The following is a 22,739-nucleotide window of genomic DNA, read 5'->3' as shown; positions in this document are numbered from 1 at the left end:
AATTTAATTAGCAGATTGGAGCTGTAGGTGGCGACACAGTCATAGGTAGACAGAAAGTAAAGGAAGGGGCTTAGGACACAGACCTGAGAGGCTCCTGTGCTGAGGGTCAGAGGGGCAGAGGAGAGGGAGCCTACTCTTACCACCTGCCGGCAATCTGACAAGAAGTCCAGGATCCAACTCATAACGCAGGGTGAAGGCTGAGGTCTCTGAGCTTCTTGTCAAGCCCGGAGGGAATTATAGTATTGAATGCTGAACTGCAGTCCAAGAATAACATTCTCATATAAGCATCTTTCTTCTCCAGATGTGTAAGAACAGTGTGTAGAGCTGTAGCTATTGCGTCATCTGTCGATTGGTTGTGTTGGTAGACGAATTGTAGGGGGTCCAGTTTGGATGGTAGCAAGCCGCAGATGTAGTCCTTGACCAGCCTCTCAAAGCATTTGCTTATTATTGAGGTGAATGCAACAGGATGCCAGTCGTTCAGACATGTTACCTTTATCTTTTTAGGTACAGGAACAATCTTCTCCATGGATTGTCAACTTGTTGCGGTGGAGAAGCTTGTGTGGTCCTGAGATCCTGAGAGCAATGCCGTCTGGAGCTATGATCCTGGTAGGGTCACCCATGGCAGTAAGGTCGAGGGTGAGGTCCCTGACAAAGAACAATCCAACCAAGACCTCAATGGTGGAACAGGCGGACGAAGGCTGCAACAAATCCATCAGCTCCAATCATCGTGGTTTCCATGCCATTGGAATCAGTTGGTTGATTTGTGAAGTATTGTGTGCTTCTTGGAGTGCAACATCAAGTACAGGTTTCCCCCGCCATCTGAAGGTAGCACGTTCCTATGAAACGGTTCGTAAGCCAAAATGTCGTAAAGTGAAGAAGCAATTACCATTTATTTATATGGGAAGATTTTGTGAGTGTTCGCAGACCCAAAAATAACCTACCAAATCATGCCAAATAACACATAAAACCTAAAATAACAGTAACATATAGTAAAAGCAGGAATAACATAATAAATACACAGCCTATATAAAGTAGAAATACTTTTCCACAATCATTGCCTGAACTGTTCTCCATAGCGAAAATCTTACGCAAGTGCTGTCGGCAGAAAATCTCACACAAGTGCTCTCAGCAAAAACACGGCGCAAGCGCTCTCCAGTAACTTTTAAGCTATGAAGCTGCCAAATCATACCAAATAACACCTGAAAATACACAGCCTATATAAAGTAGAAATAATGTATGTACCGTGTAGTATCACTTACGGGAATCGGGACAGCGCCGAGCACACTGATGATGGTGTGTTAGACTGAGTCGTCGCAGGTTGGGTGGTGCCGTGGCCCCACCCTCCAGGCTGCCAACCGATACATTGCCGCGAAGCATGCAGGGGTACAGCGGTAGCCGGGAGGCACACAGCGCATCTTTAAAAAAAAAAGTGCCGATTGTGTCGTCTCTGATCTGGGCCGACATTTACGTGTCGGGCAGCACCTAATTAATTAGCTTGTTTATTCCGGCTTTTTTCTTAAAGATGTGCTGTGTGCCTCCTGGCTACCGCTGCATTCTCCGCAAATCACAGGGTGGTGGGACACTGGGGTGTCATCTCGTCATGTTTCCATTAGAGCAGACAGCTCATCTTCTCCTATGACTGCCTGCCTCGATGTCGAAGGTCGAGGTTCGTCGTCTGCTGTGGCTGATGCGGAAGGCTTGCTTGACTGCTGAGCCTCGCGCATTTTTCTATCATACAGTTCTTAGTAAGGACTCAAACCATCCTGCAAATATCCCCTAAACCTAAGTACTCTTTCAAAATTAAAGTCGTACTTTATAATTGCAGCGAAAATATCACGCAGTTGCTTCACGTTTAGTTCCTGGATGACTTCACTTTCGGTCCGTTCGCCACTGCATTCAGTTTCAATTGTTATCCTTTCCTCTTCCAATTGCATCAGCTCTTCATCTATCAGTTCTTGGTCATGGGATGCCAAAACCTCTTCAACATCACCTTTGTCAGCTTCCACAAGCCAAACTCACTTAGTCCTTACTTCGTTCACCACGATAGAAACACTTAATTATGTCTAGTTTTACGCTAAGTGTAACACCCTTACGAACTCTTTTAGGATTTTCCAATACCTTAGAACTCATCTTGCAAACGGCTGCTCACAGGCACGTGTTTAAGCAATGCCAGCTAGAATGCAGTTCCGAATCCGGGGGAGAGCGGCTGCTCGGGGTGCGCGCTGCCTTTTATCGTGCGCTGATTTTCCCCACGCGCTGCTTTTTTTTCGTAACAGTGAAAAGACCTTCTGAAAGTGAAAACAGGGTACTAATGTAGGTCTTTCGTAACAGTGAGGTTTCGTAAAGCGAACATTCGAAAAGCGGGGGACATCTGTATACATTAAGCAAATGCACGCACAGGCGTCTTCGCTCTGTGGGCCACTTCTTCTGAACGGAGACCATCATCCTCGACCTCGAGGGATAGCCACGACGACGACAGGAACAATGGTGGATGTTTTGAAGTACGAGTTGTAAGGAAAGATTGAACAGGTTAGGTACGTATTCTAGAACATAAAAGAGTGACTGGAGATTTGATAGAGGTATATAAAATTATGAGGGGTATAGATAGAGTAAACGCAAGCAGGCTTTTTCCATTGAGGTTGGGTGGGACTACAACCAGAGCTGATGGCTTAAGGGTGAAAGGTGACACGTTTGAGGGAACATGACGGGAAACTTCTTCACTCAGAGGGGCACGAGAGTGTGGAATAAGCTGCCAGCATAAGCGGTGCATGCAAACTCAATTTCAACATTTAAGAGAAGTTTGGATAGGTACATGGATATTATGAATATGGAGGGCTATGGTTCCAGTGCAGGGTGATGGCAGTAGGCAGCATAATTGGTTTCTGCATGGATTAGATGGGCCAAAGGGCCTGTTTCTATGCTGTACTTTTCTATGACTAATGCCAAGCTGTAGTCTATAAAGCGCATCCTGATGTATGTATCTTCACTGTCCAGATGTTCAAGGGTTGAGTGACGAGCCAATGAAATGGAATCTGCTGTGGACCTGTTGTAATGGTAGGCAAAGTGGAAACAATCCAAGTCGCTTCTCAGTCAGGAGTTGATGTGCTTTATCACCAACCTCTCAAAACACCAGTCCTGGGCCCAGCACACAGATGCAATCTTAGTTCTAATGACATCTCACTTTATTTAATTTTTTGTCTGTATATCCTTCTTATAAAATTGTGACTTTTAACGATAAAATATACTCATTTTACAGCATCCATTGTAAAACCAGAATATACTGCACATCCTTAAGTACCCTCGAGGTGGTGGTAGTGAGCCACTAAATTGAACTATTGTGCTTTTGATTGATGGTTTTCACAAAGCTCTTGAGTTGAGAGTTGTACAATTTAGGCAGATCCAGTAGTGATGAAGGAACATTGAGTCCAAGTCAGATCATAATTGGAAATGCTTTGGAAACAATAACACTACAACTTCCCAAAATTAAAATGATTTCTAGCTCCATCACAATGTGCTGAATCAGTAAAACTAAAGAGCAGATTGTTTCCTTCAGCAAGGGTGAACATGCGCCATTTTACACTGGGAGAAATAGTTCCCGGCTATTAATATAATCGGGTGACCTGTCCTGGACCAAGCACAGGGATGCAATCAGAAGGAAAGCGTGCCAGCATGTTTACTTTCTTAGGAGGTTAATGGCATACGAGTTGTCAATATCTAAGTGCTCTAATCTTACCTTTTTTGACTCATCATCTGGTTTATACTGCCTTCCAGTTTAACCTGCCCTTTTTCACTTTTCCTTGCAAAATATAACAGGTTAACATTTTCAGTATTTAATTTTACCCACCTATTAGACTGGCCTGTTTATCTCTTTTATTACTATAATCACAGTTCTCTGAGGATCATCACATTGTCGTGGTGGAGCAGCTCGAGTTCCTGAGATCTCAAGAGTGACGCTGTTTGGAGCTTAGCTCCTGGTAGTGTCATGCATGGTGGTAAGGTCAAGGGGGAGGATTCCAGACAGAGCGACCCAACCAAGACTTCAATCGTGGAGTTGATAGAAGATGATGTATCGCAACAGCACTGAAGGTTGAGGAAGGCTGCATCATGAAAGGTTCGCAGCCATCTTGCATTCCACGCCACTGGACGCAGACTCCGATATTATCAAGGACCATCTGGTGGCTGCACATGCATCAGCCTCCCCATGTTAACCAGTCAACAAGTATTCACTATGAAGGAAATAATCACTTGAGGAGAGCATCATACTTGACTCAAGTGATCACACTGTTACTAACATTATAGTTCACTATTATTTTCGAGTTTTGAATTGTTTGCACATTTGGAAATAGAGCTACGTACAGCCAAGTCTAAGTGGCCATTAATTCAGGCCGTCTATTATTTCTAGAATTTGCTCACCACCAAGGTTAAAATGTAGTTTCTGTATTTATCTGTAGACCTTTTCTTTGAAGAACAAGGATGCAACATTTTTCCAGTCTTCGGCCTGCATATATTTTCTGTTCAGAAGAATGAGGGTTGACTTTATTCAAACATACAAGATCCTAAGGGGATCCTGTACCTCTCCCACTTCTGGCTCCATTCTTCCATCTTCTCCTCACCTGCCTATCACCTCCCCATCTTGGAGGCAACATGAAACCTTCGGGATGGATATCATTTTCATGGATCATCTCGAGCATGTAAATAGGAAATAAGCTTTTTTCACTAAAGCATGCCAATTGAAAAGATTCTGAAGTGCTGAATCAGGAAAATAAAATTTTCCACTGGTTTTGGTGTTAATAACTAGATATCTTAAAAATTACCCCCTGAAAAACACTTGAATTGTAATTATACAGTAAAATGGAGGCAAGCATATTTTCTTCCAGAGGTCTACATATAATATGGTTAATTTCTCTTTTCATGTTACGGTATGATATACTTAACCATGAGCATAGCAAATGCAATATAAGTTTCCAACTTTTGAGAATGGGAACTGTAACGTACAATTTGTAAATTGTTTCAAACCTTTGCGCAGATGTGTTGCAGCAAAATTCGAAGAACAGGCAATGCAGTCTCTTTCAACTCATCCACAACGTAGCTGCAAACAAAATGCTTTACAAAGTCATGACAACTCATAGCACAAAGTGATTTAATTAGCCACTTCCATTTCTGTATAACTTACAAAATATTCCCCACATTTAGTATATAACTAGCAGAGATCAAAAAAATTAAAACTAATATTCAAAATATATAACTCCATATCAGCCATTGTTTGCTTTACAGCTCCAGACATAGATTCTACAACCTTGGTTCACTTTCAAGGACTCTTTTCAACTCATGTTCTCAGTACTATTTTTATTTGCTCAATTTGTCTTCTTTTGCACATTGTCAAGTCTTTAGACCGTAAGACATAGGAGCAGAACTAGGCCATTCCATCATGGCTGTTCCCAGATCCAACTCAACCCCATACACCTGCCTTCACGCCACATCCTTTGGTGCCCCAACCAATCAGGAAACGATCAACTCCCACCTTAAATATACACATGGACTTGGCCTCCACCACAGTCTGTGACAGAGCATTTAACAGATTCACTACCCTCTAGCTTAAAAAAATGCTCTTACCTCTGTTCTAAATTTTGAGGCTGTTCCTTCGAGTTCTGGATACCCCCACCATAGTAAGCATCCTCTCCACATCCACCCTATCTAGTCATTTCAACCTTCGGTAGGTTTCAATGAGATCCCCACACATTCTTCCAAATTCCAGTGAGTACAGGTCCAAAGCTGCCAAATGGTCCTCATATGTAAATTCCTTTGTTCCCAGAATCATCCTTGCTAAGCTCCTCTGGACTCGCTCCAATAACAACACACCCTTTTTCAGATATGGGGCCCAAAGCTGTTGACAATACCTCAAGTGTAGCCTGACTAGTGTCTTATAAAGGCTCAGCGTTATCTCCTTGCTTTTGTATTCTATTCCCCTTGAAATAAATGCCAACATTGCATTTGCCTTCTTTACCACAGACTCAACCCGTAAATTAACCTTCTGGGTGTTCTGCACGAGGTCTCCTAAGTCCCTGTGCACCCCTGATGTTTGAACTTTCTCCCCATTTAGATAATAGTCTGCAGCATTGTTCCTTTTACCAAAATGCATTATCAAGCATTTCCCAACACTGTATTCCATCTACCACTTTTTTGCCCATTCTTTCAATTTGTCCAAGTCCTGCTGCAAATGTATTGCTTCCTCAGCACTACCTACCCCTCCATCTATCTTCATATCATCTGTAAACCTTGCCACAAAGCCATCAATTTCATTATCTAAATCATTGACAAACAATGTGAAAAGCATCTGAACTCTGAGGAACATCACTAGCCACTGGCAGCCAACCAGAAAAGGGCCCTTTTATTTCCACTCGCTACCTCCTGCCTGTCAGCCATTCGCTATTCATGCCAGTATCTTTCTTGTATTTTTTTTTTGTAAAGTCTATGTATTTCTTTATTTTCTTGTAGATGCCTGCAAGAAAATGAATTTCAAAGTAGTATATGATAACATGTACGTACTTTGATGATAAACTTTGCTTTTGATCTCTGATGAAGTCTGTGTGGAGCTTGCACATTCTCCTGGTGGTCCAGTTTCATCCCACATGTCAACAATGTGCTGGTTAGTATATTTATAGTCAACTTCAAATTCCTTCAACTATAGGAAGGTGGCAGAATAGAGGGAAGAGGATGCAAGATGAAAAGTGGGACTATCGTTGGTGGGTAAGACACACAAAATACTGGAGAAACTCAGCAAGTCAGACAGCATCTATGGAGAGGAATAAACAGTCAGTGTTTTGGGACAAGACCCTTCTTCAGAACTGGAAGGGAAGGGGGAAGAATCCAGAATAAGGTGGTGCATAGATGGGTTTTTGAATGAGGTTAGAACTAAACAACTACTGTACAAGAATGCATGGATTCCATTTACTTACTTAGCAATACAGCATGGTAACAGGCCCTTTCAGCCCAATGAGTACGTGTCACCCAATTCCACCCGAGTGACCAATTAATTTAATACCTGTATGTCTCAGGAATGTGGGAGGAAACTGGAGTACCCAGTGGAAACCTATGCGGTCATGGGAAGAATGTACAAACTCCTTACAGACAGTGGCAGAATAGAATATGGCTTACTGGCGTACGATGTTGTGCCGACCATGTAACCTACTTGAGAAACTGACTAGCATTTCCCTACCGCATAGCCCTCTATTCTTCTAAACTCCATATACCCATCTAAGAGTCTCCTAAAATACACTATTGTGTCCGCCTCTACCACCATCACTGGCAGTGCATTACACGCACCCACCACTCTGTGTGAAAAACTTACCTCTGACATTCCCCCCAGTACCTACTTCCAAGCACCTTAAAACTATGCCTCCTCGTGTTAACCATTTCAGCCCTGGGAAAAAGCCTCTGACTATCCACACAATCAATGTCTCTCATCATTTTATACACCTCTATCAGGTCACCTCTCATCCTCCATCGCTCCAAGGAGAAAAGGCCAAGTTCACTCAACCTGTTCTCATAAGGCATGCTCCCCAAGCCAGGCAACAGATATGAACTGGCTAATGGAGGGAATGCCGGATAGGCTACTGACTAACAAATTGATTGAAAACAAAAATCTAGGATAAATGGGTCATTCACAAATCAGCAATTCAGAAAGCGTTATGTGCTGAGGCCTACAAAATCTCCCTTCAATATTCTACACTATAGGGAGTAAGGTCCTAACCTATTCAACCTTTCTCAAAATCACAAGTCCTCAAGTCAAAGCAACATTCTTGTAAATTTTCTTTGCACTCTTTCAGTTTTATTTACAGTGCCTTCAAAAAGTATTCACACCCCTTGGAAGTTTTCATGTTTTATTGTTTTACAACAATGAATCACAGTGGATTTAACTTGTTTTTTTTGACAACGATCAATAGAAGAAGACTCCTCTGTGACAAAGTGAAAACAGATCTCTACAAAAGGAAAGGTACATCACATCCGGACTTTCTCTGGTTAGCGGACGATTTCCCACCACGCCTCTCTGACGTAGTGGGAAATTGCATGCGAGGCAAGTTACAGCAGTGGTTTGCCATTGCCTTCTGCTGGGTGAGTTTCCAAAGAGATCACCAGCTCGTAATCCAGCACGGATGGAAAGCGTGCAGGGGAGCCGGCCGGCTAGATTCGAACCTGGAACCTTTTGTCCCAAAGTCCGACGCTGGTGCCACTACGCCACCAGCCGGGTTAGATCTCTACAAAGTGATCAAAATTAATTACAAATATAAAACACAATAATTGATTGTGTAAGTATTCACCCCCCTTTAATATGACACACCAAATCATCACTGATACAGCCAATTGGTTTTAAAAGTCACAAAATTAGTTAAATAGAGATCTATGTGCAGTCAAGGTGCTTCGATTAATTGTAGTAAAAATACAACTGCATCTGGAAGGTCCAACTGCTGGTGGGTCAGTATCCTGGCAAAAACTACACCATGAAGACAAAGAATGATACAAGAAAATTTCCAAGTTGCTGAATATCCCTTGGGATACAGTTAAGTCAATCATCAAGGAATGGAAAGAATATGGCACAGCTGTAAATCTGCCTAGAGCAGGCCTTCCTTAAAAACTGAGTGTCCGTGCAAGAAGGGCTCTACTGAGAGAGACCACCAAGAGACATATGACACCTCTGGAGGAGTTACAAGTTTCAGTGGCTGAGGTGGGAGGGACTGCGCATACGACTGTTGCCCGGGTGCTACACCAGTCATAGCTTTATGGGAAACTAGCAAAGAGAAAGCCACTATTGAAAAAAAAGACTCGCATGAAATCTCAGCTCGAGTTTGCCAGAAGGCATGTGGGAGACTCTGAAGTCAGCTAAAAGAAGGTTCTATGGTCTGATGAAACCAAAATTAGCTTTTTGGTCATCAGACTAAATGCTGTTTTTGGCATAAGCCAAACACCGCACATCATCAAAAACACACCATCCCTACCGTGAAGTATGGTGGTCCATGCATCATGTTGTGGAGATGCTTCGCTGCAGCAGGCCCTGAAAGGCTTGTGAAGGTAGAGGGTAAAATGAATGCAGCAAACTACAGGGAAATCCTGGAGGAAAGCCTGATGCAGTCTTTCCTTATACAGTAACCCTGTCATTCCTGGAAGCATTCTCGTGAACCTTCTCTGAACCCTCTCCACTGTCAGTATATCCTTTCTAAAATAAGGAGCCCAAAACTACACACAATACTCCGTGTGGTCTCACTAGTGCCTTATAGAGCCTCAACATCACATCCCTGCTCTTATATTCTATACCTCTAGAAATGAATGTCTTGTTTTCCAGCAAGACAATGACCCCCAAGCATAAAGCCAAAGCTTAAAAACAACAAAATTAATGTCCTGGAGTGGCCAAGTCAGAGTCCAGACCACAATTCAATTGAGAATTTGTGGCTGGACTTGGAAAGGGCTGTTCACTCACAATCCCCTTGCAATCGGACAGATCTTGAGCAGTTTTGTAAAGAAGAATGGGGAAAAATTGCAGTGTCCAGATGTACAAAGCTGATAGAGACCCATCCACACAGGTTCAAGGCTGTAATTGCTGCCAAAGGTGCATCTACGAAATACTGACTTGCAGGGGTGAGTAATTAAGCAATCAATTAGCTTGCTTTTAATAACTGAGTTACAAAATACACTTGGACTAAGATGTTAACTGTCCTGTAATAAATTTAGACCAATTTGTAGAGATCTGTTTTCACTTTTACACGAAGGATTCTTTTTCTGTTGATGAGTGTCAAAAACAGCTAAATTAAATTCACTGTGATTCAAACTTGTAAAACAATAAAACATGAAAACTTCTGGGAGGGGTTGAATAGTTTTTATAGGCATTGTATATCTTTTGTGTCGGTAGGTGACCATAAATGCACACAATATTCCAAAATCGGTCTCACCAATGTCTAATACAATTTCAACATAACATCTCAATATTCAGTACATTGATTTTCGAAGGCCAATGTGCCAAAACCTTTCCTTACAATGCCATATGCCTATGACGCCACTTACAAGGAATTATGGATCTGTATTTCACATTATACCACACTCCTCAGTGGCCTACTGCTCACTGTGAAAGACTTACCGATTGGATCTCCCAAAGTGCAACACCTCACACCTGTCTGCATTAAATTCCATCTGCCATTTTTCAGCCCATTTTTCCAGCAGGCCCAGTTCCCGCTGCAAGCTCTGATAGTCTTTCTCGCTACATCCCTACACACCCCACCATCTTGATGTCAGAAACTTGCTAATCTAGTTAACCACATTTTCATCCAGGTCATTAATATAAATAAGACCATAAGATATAGGAGCAGAAGTAGGCCATTCAGCCCATCGAGTCTGCTCTGCCAGTCAATCATGGGCTGATCCAATTCTTCCAGTCATCCCCACTCTCCTGCCTTCTCCCCATACCCTTTGATGCCCTGGCTAATCAAGAACCTATCTATCTCTGCCTCAAATACACCCAATGACTTGGCCTCCACAGCCACTCATGACAACAAATTCCACAGATTTACCACCCTCTGACTAAAGTAATTTCTCCACATCTCAGTTCTAAAAGGATGTCCTTCAATCCTGAAGTTGTGCCCTCTTGTCCTGGACTCCCCTACCATGGGAAATAACTTTGCCATATCTAATTTGTTCAGGCCTTTTAACATTCGGAATGTTTCTATGAGATCCCCCCTCATTCTCCTGAACTCCAGGGAATACAGCCCAAGAGCTGCCAGACGTTCCTTACATGGTAACCCTTTCATTTCTGAGACCATTCTTGTGAATCTTCTGTGAACCCTTTCCAATGTCAGTATATCCTTTCTAAAATAAGGAGCCCCAAACTGCACACAATACTCCGTGTGCTCTCACAAGTGCCTTACAGAGCCTCAACGTCACATCCCTGCTCTTATACTCTATTCCTCTAGAAATGAATGCCAACATTGCATTCGCCTTCTTCACAACCGACTCAACCTGGAGGTTAGTCTTTAGGGTAGTGGTTGCCAAACTTTTTAAGCCCAAGATCCCCTACCTCGGCCTTAGTGAAAGGCAAGATCGACCTACTAAATCATTTAGTCACATGCATGCACCGCGGTAGAAAAGACCGGAAGTAAAACCCCGCAACCCGGAAACAACCTCTCTTTACAAACAGCTTTCCGTAGCAAGAGTATTGCTTTATTACTATTATCTTAATTATTATTACTTATTTCTATAATGCTCACATTACAACACCTTTAATTCTAAGTTTCATTATTTAATTTTATTTCAACACGAAAAATAAATGAATAAAAATTGACTGTTGCACTCAGTGTGATGACTGGGGCTGAATACTTACTGCTAGTTCCTTGAAATTTGGCTCATAACTACAGACAGCCAGTCTGAGACAGTCTGCGAGGTGTCTGTCAGTAAGACAGCTCCTGTACTTAGATACCATAATTTTCATCTGTTGCAGCACAGCGCCCTCGCAAACCTCCTGACAGACTGAATATTTGAATGGACAGTTTCCTTTGTTAGACTGAATGTTGAATCTGCCACGTTTTTCAGGTGTTTTGTATTGGTAATTTGTTACTGAGTATAAGTTTCAGAGGTACGCAAGACAATGACACCACTGTTTTTTGTTTCCCAGTTATTTACATTTGGGGAATGTTGGAATTTAAATGGGGAGAAGTGTTGTAATGTGCGCATTATAAAGATAAGTTAATACAAATTAGGATAATGGTAATACAGCAATACTCGTGCTACGTGGCTACAGAAAACTGTTTGTAAAGAGAGGTTGCTTCCGGGTTGCGGGGTCTTACTTCCGGTCTTTTCTACCGCAGTGCATGGCGGGGGAGCTACACACATGCGCACTGGGAAGAAAGAACGGAATTAAAACCCCTGCAACCCGGAAACAATCTCTCTTTACAAACAGCTTTTAGTAGCTGGAGTATTGCTATATTACCATTATCCTAATTAGTATAATGCTCACATTACAACAGTATTTGTGTATTTATTTATTTTTCATTTTTCTCAGGATCTACTGGGAAAGTCTCAAAGATTGACCGGTTGGTGACCACTACTTAGGGTATCTTGCACAAGGATTCCCAAGTCCCTTTGCATCTCTACATTTTGAATTCTCTCCCCATCTAAATAATAGTCTGCCTGTTTATTTCTTCCACCAAAGTGCATGGCCATACACTTTCCAACATTGTATTTCATTTGCCACTTCTTTTCCCATTCCCCTAAACTATCTAAGTCTCTCTGTTTCCTCAACACTGCCTGCTCCTCCACCTATCTTTGTACCATCGGTAAATTTAGCCACAAATCCATTAGTACCGTTGTGGAAGTCCAATCTGGATAAAGTCACTCAGAGACTGTATAAGTACAAACTCTTTATTCAAAGCACCCAGGGCTTACTCAGTCGCTCAAACAGGAACAGTCTGTCTGTGACTGTTCTTGCCCGATTCACCAACTAACTACCAATTCCCCTTACAACACGGATATATTTGTTCAGATACCCCCCACACAAGACAGGCTGGAGCCAAAGTTATCCACTACATGACAGCCCCGAAAGACAAATAACAAAATAGGCATCGTGGACAGAACACACACAAACAGGCTGGAGTGGTCCTATCTCTACGCATGAGTGCACAAGGAGATAAGCATCCTGAAACCCTAGCTAGCTACCTTCAAGAAGAAATATGGCTCAGCATGGCTTAGCACATCTGTTCATCATCAGCAATTTCTTTCAGAAAAACGGGCTGCTATTGTTTAACGAAGTGTTAATCCTTTTACATACTTTATCACTGTAGTCCAAATCATTGACATACATCATAAAAAGCAGTGGTGCCAACACCGACCCCTGTGGAATTCCACTGGTAACCGGCAGTCAGCCAGAATAGGATCCCTTTATTTACACTCAACACACATCAAAGTTGCTGGTGAACGCAGCAGGCCAGGCAGCATCTCTAGGAAGAGGTACAGTCGACGTTTCGAGATGCTGCCTGGCCTGCTGCGTTCATCAGCAACTTTTATGTATGTTGCTTGAAATTCCAGCATCTGCAGATTTCCTTGTGTTTGCGCCTTTGTGAAGAATGATGCAAAATACGCATTCAGTTCCTCTGCCATCTCTGCCTCTCTTATTACAATATCTCCAGCGTCATCTTCTACTGGTCTTATATCTACCCTCAACTCTCTTTTACTCTTTATATACTTAAAAAAACTTTTAGTATCTTCTTTGATATTAGTCGCCAGCTTCCTTTCATAATTCATCTTTTCCTTCCGAATGACCTTCTTAGTTTCCTTCTGTAAGTTTTTAAAAGCTCCCCAATCCTCTACCTTCCCACGAGCTCTGGCTTCCTTGTATGCCCTCTCTTTTGCTTTCAGTTTGGCTCTGACTTCACTTGTCAGCCATGGTAATGTCCATCTTCCCTTTGAAAATTTCTTCTTATTTGGAATACAGCTGGCCCTTCGCATCCACAGATTCAACGAACCGCAGATCGAAAATATTCGAAAAAAAAAATTCAAGGAAGTTCCAAAAAGCAAAACTTGAATTTGCCATGCGCTGAGCACTATGCTGAATCCACGCGAATGAAGTGATGTGCAGGCATACTCTGCTGTAGCCTCCCGCCATTTCACAGATCTCCAGCACTCGTTGTTTGAGCATTGTTCGCCTCATGTCTCGTTCATTTGCTACTTGTGTTGTGAGCGAGGGGAAGGAGTTTAAGGCTAGTAAGGGATGGCTGGCTAGCTATGTAAAGTGCTACAGCCTGAAGAACTTAAAGATCACGGGAGAATCGGCATCGGCTGATGCCAGGGCAGCATCAGCATTCCCAGAAGAGCTACAATGGTTGCGTCTATACTGAACCTGTACAGACTTTTTTTCTTGTCATTATTCCCTAAACAATACAGTATAACAACTATTTACATAGCATTTACATTGTATTAGGTATTATAAGTAATCTAGAGATGATTTAACGTATACGGGAGGATGTGCCTAGGTTATATGCAAATACTACACCATTTTATATAAGGGACTTGAGCATCTGCGGATTTTGGTATCCGCAGGGGGTCCTGGAACCAATCCCCCGCGGGTACCGAGGGACGACTGTATATCTGTCTTGCACTTCCCTCATTTTTCGCAGAAACTCCAGCTATTGCTGCTCTGCTGTCTTTCCTGTGAATGTCCCTGTCCAGTCAACTTCAGCCAGATCCCCCCTCATGCCATTGTAATTTCCTCTATTCCACTAAAATATCGACACATTGGATTTTATTTTTTCCCTCTCAAATTTCAATGTGAACTCAATCATATTGTGATCACTGTTCCCTAAGGGTTCCTTAACCTTAAGCACTCTTATCACCTCCAGATCATTGCACTACACCCAATCCAGCACAGCCAATCCCCTTGTGGGCTCAACAACAAGCTGTTCCAAAAAGCCATCCCTTAGACATTCTACAGATTCTCTCTCGAGGTCCAGCACTGACCTGGTTTTCCCAATCCACTTTCATGTTAAAATCCCCAACAATTACCATGACATTGCCTTTCTGACACGTCTTTTCTATCTCCTGCTGTAATTTGTAATCCACATCCTGGCTACTGTTTGGAGGCCTGTATACAACTGCCATTAGGGTCCGTTTACCCTTGTCATTTCTTAACTCAACCCACAGAGACTCTACACCTTCCAATCCTATGTCATCTCTTTCCAATGATTTAATATTATTTCTTATACACAGAGCCACACCACCCCCTCTGCCTACTAACCTATCTTTCCGATACACCGTATATTCTTGGACATTCAACTCCCAATGGCAGCCATCCTTTAGCCAAGTTTCAGAGATGGCCACAACGTCATACTTGCCAATCTGTAGCTGAATTTCAAGATTGTCCATTTTATTCCTTATGCTGCATGCATTCAAATACAACACTCTCAGTCCAGTATTTCTGCTTTCTGTTTTAACTGCACCATGCCTCCACTGCCCTGTAACTCATGCCACTGGCTTTGATTAAGCCTCATCTCCTGCCTCTTCTTTCTATAATCTCTGTTGCACGCTATCTCTGACTTATTCCTGTTTTCCCCTTCTTCAGCCCTATCACTCCAGTTCCAATCCCCCTGTCAAATTAGTTTAAACCCTCCCTAACAACTCTATTAAATGTGCCCACTAGAATATTGGACCCCTTTGAGTTCAGGTGTAACCCGTCATTTTTGTACAGGTCGTACCTCCCCCAGAAGATGCCCCAATGATCCAGGAACCAGTACCCCTGCCCCCTACACCAGTCTCTCAGCCACGCATTAATTCGCTTGATCATGCTATTCTTGCACTCACTAGCATGTGGCACAGGCAGCAATCCTGAGATTACTACCCTGGAGACAAACAACAATGGACCCAGCACCAGTCCTTGCAGCACACCACTACAAACAGGCCTCCAGTCAGAGAGGCAACCACCCACTATCACTTTCTGGCTTTTCCCACAAAGCCAATGTCTAATCCAATTTACTACATCATCTTGAACCTTTTCAACCAACCTCTCATGCGTGACTTTGTCAAGTGCCTTGTTGAAGTTCACATAAAGAACATCCACTGCCTTGCCTTCATCAACTTTCCTGGTAACTTCCTCAAAAAACTCTACAAGATTGGTTAGATATGACCTAACACACACAAAGCCATACTGATAATCCCTAATCAGTCCCTGTCTATCCAAATACTCATATATCCGGTCCCTTAGAATACTTTCCAATAACTTTTTCAGCACTGACATCAGGCTCACTGGCCTATAACTTCCTGGTGTATTTTTGGAGCCTTTCTTAAACTGTGGAACCTTAACTATCCTCCAATCCTCTGGTACCTCACCTGTCACTAAGGATGATTTAAATATCTCTGCTTGGGCGCCTGCATTTTCTGCACTTGCCTCCCACAGGGTCTGAGGGAACACCATGTCAATCCCTGGGGATTCATCCACCCTAATTTGCCTCAACTCAGTCCCGAGGGGAAGCAAAAGTGGCCACGCCTCTGGAACAGAGTCTGGCCCTATGCCTCAATAGGGTAGGGAAAGGAAGAAGGCAGTAGTGATAGAGGACTCTATAGTTAGGGGGTCAGATAGGCGATCCTGTGGACACAGGAAAGAAACTCGGATGGTAGTTTGCCTCCCAGGTGCCAGGGTCCGGGATGTTTTTGATCACGTCCATGATATCTTGAATTTTGAAGAAGAACAGTCAGAGGTCGTGGTACATATTGGTACCAACGACAAAGGTAGGAAAAGGGAGGAGGTCCTGAAAACAGACTACAGGGAGTTAGGAAGGAAGTTGAGAAGCAGGACCTCAAAGGTAGCAATCTTAGGATTACTGCCTGTGCCACATGACCGTGAGTATAAGAAGAGTAAGGTGGAGGGTAAGTGCGTGGCTAAGGGATTGGAGCAGGGGGCAGGGATTCAGATTTCTGGATCATTGGGACCTCTTTTAGGGCAAGAGTGACCTGTATAAAAAGGACGGGTTGCACTTGAATCCTGGGGGACCAATATCCTGGCAGGGAGGTTTGCTAAGGTTATTGAGGAGAGTTTAAACTAGAATTGCTGGGGGGTGGGAAGTGAACTGAAGAGACGGAAGAAGGGGCGGTTAGCTCACAAATAGAGAAAGCTTGGAGACAGTGTAAGAGGGAGGGTAGGCAGGTGATAGAGAAGGGACGTGCTCAGACCGATGGCTTGAGATGGGTCTATTTTAATGCAAGAAGCATCATGAACAAAGCAGGTGAGCTTAGAGCGTGGATCAGTACGTGCAGGTACAATGTTGTGGCCATTACAGAGACTTGGATGGCTTAGGGGCAGGAATGGTTACTTCCAGTGCCAGGCTTCAGACGTTTCAGAAAGGACAGGGAGGGAGGCAAAAGAGGTGGGGGCATGGCACTGTTGATCAGAGGTAGTGTCACAGCTGCAGAAAAGGAGGAAGACATGGAGGGATTGTCTACTGAGTCTCTGTGGGTGGAAGTTAGAAACAGGAAGGAGTCAATAACTCTACTGGGTGTTTTTTATAGACCACCCAATAGGAACAGGGACATCGAGGAGCAGATAGGGAGACAGATTCTGGAAAGGTGTAATAAAAACAGGGTTGCCATGGTGGGAGATTTTAGTTTTCCAAATACTGTTTGGCATCTCCTTAAAGCAAGTGGTTTAGATGGGGTGGAGTTTGTTAGGTGTGTTCAGGAAGATTTCTTGACACAATATGTAGATAAGCCTACAAGAGGAGAGGCTGTACTTGATCTGGTATTGGGAAATGAACCTGGTCAGGTGTCAGGTCTCTCAGTGGGAAAGCATTTTGGAGATAGTGATCACAATTCTGTCTCCTTTACCATAGCATTGGAGAGGGATAGGAACAGATAAGTTAGGAAAGTGTTTAATTGGAGTAAGGGGAAATATGAGGCCATCAGGCAGGAACTTGGAAGCATACATTGGAAACAGACGTTCTCCAGGAAATGTACGGCAGAAACATGGCAAATGTTTAGGGGATATTTGCGTGGCGTTCTGCATAGGTACGTTCCAATGAGACAGGGAAAGGATGGTAGGGTACAGGAACCGTGATGTACAAAGGCTGTTGAAAATCTCGTCAAGAAGAAAAGAAAAGCTTACAAAAGGTTCAAAAAACTAGATAATGATAGAGATCTAGATCTAGATTATAAGGCTAGCAGCAAGGAGCTTCAAAATGAAATTAGGAGAGCCATTAGGGGCCGAGAGTAGGCCTTGGCGAGCATGATGAAGGAAAACCCCAAGGCATTCTACAAGTATGTGAAGAGCAAGAGGATATAGACGTGGGAGAATAGAACCAAACAAGTGTGACAGTGGAAAAGTGTGTATGGAACCGGAGGAGATGGCAGAGATACGAATGAATACTTTGCTTCAACATTCACTACGGAAAAGAACCTTGGCGATTGTAGGGATGACTTACAGCGGATTGAAAAGCTTTAGCATATTGACATTAAGAAAGAGGATGTGCTGGAGCTTTTGGAAAGCATCAAGTTGGATAAGTCTCTGGGACCGGATGAGATGTACCGCTGTCTACTGTGGGAGGCGAGGGAGGAGATTGCTGAGCCTCTGGCAATGATCTTTGCATCATCAATGGGGACAGGAGAGGTTCCTGATGATTGGAGGGTCGCAGATGTTGTTTCCGTATTCAAGAAAGAGAGTAGAGATAGCCCAGGAAATTATAGACCAGTGAGTCTTATTTCAGTGGTTGGTAAGTTGATGGAGAAGATCCTGAGAGGCAGGATTTCTGAACATTTGGAGAGGCATAATCTGATCAGGAATAGTCAGCATGGCTTTGTCAAAGGCAGGTCGTGCCTTACCAGCCTGATTGAATTTTTGAAGGATGTGACAAAACAAGTTGATGAAGGTAGAGCAGTAGATGTAGTGTATATGGATTTTAGCAAGGCATTTGATAAGGTACCCCATGCAAGGCTCATTGAGAAAGTAAGGAGGCATGGGATCCAAGGGGACCTTGCTTTGTGGATCCAGAATTGGCTTGCACACAGAAGGCAAAGAGTGGTTGTAGACAGGTCATATTCTGCATGGAGATTGGTGACCAGTGGTGTGCCTCAGTGATCTGTTCTGGGACCCCTTCTCTTCGTGATTTTTATAAATGACCTGGATGAAGAAGTGAAGTGATGGGTAAATAAATTTGCTGATGACACAAAGGTTGGAGGTGTTGTGGATAGTGTGGAGGGCTGTCAGAGGTTACAGCGGGACATTGATAGGATGCAAATCTGGGCTGAGAAGTGGCAGATGGAGTTCAACCCAGGTAAGTGTGAGTGGCTCATTTTGGTAGGTCAAATATGATGGCAGAATACAGTATTAATGGTAAGACTCTTGGCAGTGTGGAGGATCAGAGGGCTCTTGGGGTCCGAGTCCATAGGACACTCTAAGCTGCTGTGCAGGTTGACTCTGTGGTTAAGAAGGCATACGGTACACTGGCCTTCATCAACCGTGGGATTGAGTTCAAGAGATGAGAGGTAATGTTACAGCTATATAGGACCCTGGTCAGACCCAACTTGGAGTACTATGCTCAGTTCTGGTCACCTCACTACAGAAAGGATGTGAAAACTATAATAAGGGTGCAGAGGAGATTTACAAGGATGTGCCTAGACTCGGGAGCATGCCTCATGAGAATAGAGTGAACTCGGCCTTTTCTCCTTGGAGCAACGGAGGATGAGAGGTGACCTGATAGAGGTGTACAAGATGATGAGAGGCATTGATCGTGTGGATAGTCAGAGGCTTTTTTCCCCCAGGGCTGAAATGGCTAACACAAGAGGGCACAGTTTTAAGGTGCTTGGAAGTATGTAGAGAGATGTCCGGTAAGTTGCTTTTTCTTAAAAAAACGCAGAGTGGTGAGGGTGTGTAATGGGCTGCCAGCAACGGTGGTGGAGGCAGATACGATAGGGTCTTTTAAGAGACTCCTGGATAGAAACATAGAAAATAGGTGGAGCAGGCCATTCGGCCCTTCGAGCCTGCACCGCCATTCAGTATGATCACGGCTGATCATCCAACTCAGAACCCTGTACCAGCCTTCCCTCCATACCCCCTGATCCCTTTAGCCACAAGGGCCATATCTCACTCCCTCTTAAATATAGATACATGGAGCTTAGAAAAATAGAGGGCTATGGGTAACCACCAGAGGTAATTTCTAAAGTAAATAAACACAAGGAAATCTGCAGATGCTGGAAATTCAAGCAACACACTCAAAAAATGCTGGTGAACTCAGCAGGCCAGGCAGCATCTTTAGGAAGAGGTACAGTCGACGTTTCAGGACGAGGGGTCTCCGTCCGAAACGTTGACTGTAGCTCTTCCTATAGAAGCTGCCTGGCCTGCTGTGTTCACCAGCATTTTTTGTGTGTGTTGTTCTAAAGTAAGTACATGTTCGGTACAGCATTGTGGGCGGAAGGGCCTGTATTGTGCTGTTGATTTTCTATGTTTCTAAAACACCTCCTCCTCTGGAATTTGTATAGGACCTATGACCATAAGACCATAAGACAAAGGAGCAGAAGTCGGCCATTCGGCCCATCGAGTCTGCTCCGCCATTTTATCATGAGCTGATCCATTCTCCCATTTAGTCCCACTCCCCTGCCTTCTCACCATAACCTTTGACGCCCTGGCTACTCAGATACCTATCAATCTCTGCCTTAAATACACCCAATGACTTGGCCTCCACTGCCGCCTGTGGCAACAAATTCCATAGATTCACCACCCTCTGACTAAAAAAATTTCTTCGCATTTCTGTTTCTATGAGGTCCCCCCTCATTCTTCTAAATTCCAAGGAGTACAGTCCAAGAGCGGACAAACGTTGCTCATATATTAACCCTCTCATTCCCGGAATCATTCTGGTGAATCTTCTCTGTACCCTCTCCAACGTCAGCACATCCTTTCTTAAATAAGGAGACCAAAACTGCCCACAGTACTCCAAGTGAGGTCTCACCAGCGCCTTATAGAGCCTCAACATCACATCCCTGCTCCTATACTCTATTCCTCTAGAAATGAATGCCAACATTGCATTCGCCTTCTTCACCACTGATTCAACCTGGAGGTTAACCTTAAGGGTATCCTGTACGAGGACTCCCAAGTCCCATTGCATCTCAGAACTTTGAATTCTTTGCCTATTTAAATAATAGTCTGCCTGTTTATTTCTTCTGCCAAAGTGCATACACTTTCCAACATTGTATTTCATTTGCCACTTCCTTGCCCATTCTTCCAATCTATCCAAGTCTCTCTGCAGACTCTCTGTTTCTTCAGCACTACTGGCCCCTCCACCTATCTTCGTATCGTCAGCAAACTTAGCCACAAAGCCATCTATTCCATAATCCAAATCGTTGGTGTACAATGTAAAAAGAAGAGGCCCCAACACTGATCCCTGTGGAACACCACTGGTAACCGGCAGCCAACCAGAATAGGATCCCTTTATTCCCACTCTCTGTTTCCTGCCAATCAGCCAACGCTCTATCCACGTATGTAACTTTCCCGTAATTCCATGCGCTCTTATCTTGTTAAGTAGCCTCATGTGTGGCACCTTGTCAAAGGCCTTCTGAAAATCCAAATGTACAACATCCACTGCATCTCCCTTGTCTAGCCTACTGGTAATTTCCTCAAAAAATTGTAATAGGTTTGTTAGGCAGGATTTTCCTTTAAGGAATCCATGTTGAGTTCTGCCTATCTTGTCATATGCCCCCAGGTACTCTGTAACCTCATCCTTGACAATTGACTCCAACAACTTCCCAACCACTGATGTCAAGCTAACAGGTCTATAAATTCCTTTTTGCCTCCTTACTCACTTCTTAAATAGTGGAGTGACATTTGCAATCTTCCAGTCCTCCGGAACCATGCCAGAATCAATCGCCTTTTGAAAGATCATTGCTAATGCCTCCGCAATCTCCACAGCTACTTCCTTCAGAACACGAGGGTGCATTCCATCTGGTCCGGGAGATTTATCTACCCTTAGACTATTCAGCTTCCCGAGTACTTTCTCTGCCGTAATTGTGACTGCGCACACTTCTCTTCCCTGCCACCCTTGAGTGTCCGGTATACTGCTGATGTCTTCCTCAGTGAAGACTGATGCAAAATACTTGTTCAGTTCCTCTGCCATCTCCTCATCTCCCATTACAATTTCTCCAGCATCATTTTCTATCGGTCCTATGTCTACTCTCACCTGTCTTTTACTCTTTATATACTTGAAAAAGCTTTTAGTATCCTCTTTGATATCATTTGCTAGCTTCCTTTCATAGTTAATCTTTTCCCTCTTAATGACCTTAGTTTCCTTTTGTAAGCTCTGTCTTCCCACTAATTTCTGCTTCCTTGTATGCCCTCTCCTTTGCTTTAACTTTGGCTTTGACTTCTCTTGTCAACCACGGTTGCATCCTTTTTCCACTCGAAAATTTCTTCATTTTTGGAATATACCTGTCTTGCACATTCCTCATTTCTCGCATAAACTCCAGCCACTGCTGCTCTGCCGTCCTTCCCGCTAGTATCCCTTTCCTGTCAACTTTGGCCAGTTCCTCTCTCATGCCACTGTAATTTCCTTTACTCCACTGAAATACCGACACATCAGATTTCAGCTTCTCTTTTTCAAATTTCACAGTGAACTCAGTCATGTTATGATCACTGCCTCCTAAGGGTTCCTTCACCTCAATCTCTCTAATCACCTCCGGTTCATTACACAATACCCAATCCAGTACAGCCCATCCCCTAGTGGGCTCAACAACAAATGGCTCTTAAAAAGCCATTTCGCAGACATTTTACAAATTCTCTCTCTTGAGATCCAGTGCCGACCTGATTTTCTCAATCCACCAGCATGTTAAAATCCCCCACAATTATCATAACACTGCCCTTCTGACAAGCCTTTTCTATTTCCTGTTGTAATTTGTAGTCCACATCACTGCAGTTGTCTGGAGGCCTATAAATAACTGCCATCAGGGTCCTTTTACCCCTGCTATTCCTTAGCTCAACCCATAAAGATTCTGCACCTTCCGATCCTGTATCACCTCTTTCTAATGATTTAATATCATTTCTTACCAATAAAGCCACGCCTCCCCTTCTGCCTACCTTCCTATCCTTCTGATACACCGTGTATCCTTGGACGTTCAGCTCCCAGAGACATGCATCCTTTAGCCACGTCTCAGTGATGGCCACAATATCATACCTGCCAATCTGTAGCTGTACGACAAGATCATCCAACCTTATTCCTTATGCTGCATGCATTTAAGTA

At 43.5% G+C, this 22,739-nt stretch overlaps 1 protein-coding gene across 1 annotated transcript in view; it reads right to left on the bottom strand.

Annotated features, from left to right (window-relative positions):
• Positions 1-22,739, bottom strand: part of ncapd3 (non-SMC condensin II complex, subunit D3) — a 214,493-nt gene that overhangs the window by 134,773 nt on the left and 56,981 nt on the right. Inside the window, exon 9 of the mRNA XM_072283812.1 lies at positions 5,017-5,089. Coding sequence (XP_072139913.1) covers positions 5,017-5,089 — 73 coding nt within the window. The remainder of the gene's footprint in view (positions 1-5,016; positions 5,090-22,739) is intronic.

Source organism: Mobula birostris, chromosome 20 (assembly GCF_030028105.1).
Source record: "Mobula birostris isolate sMobBir1 chromosome 20, sMobBir1.hap1, whole genome shotgun sequence".
Lineage (NCBI taxonomy): Eukaryota > Metazoa > Chordata > Chondrichthyes > Myliobatiformes > Myliobatidae > Mobula > Mobula birostris.
Note: the sequence above shows the minus strand (reverse complement) of the source record. Positions and strands in the feature narration are given on the sequence as shown.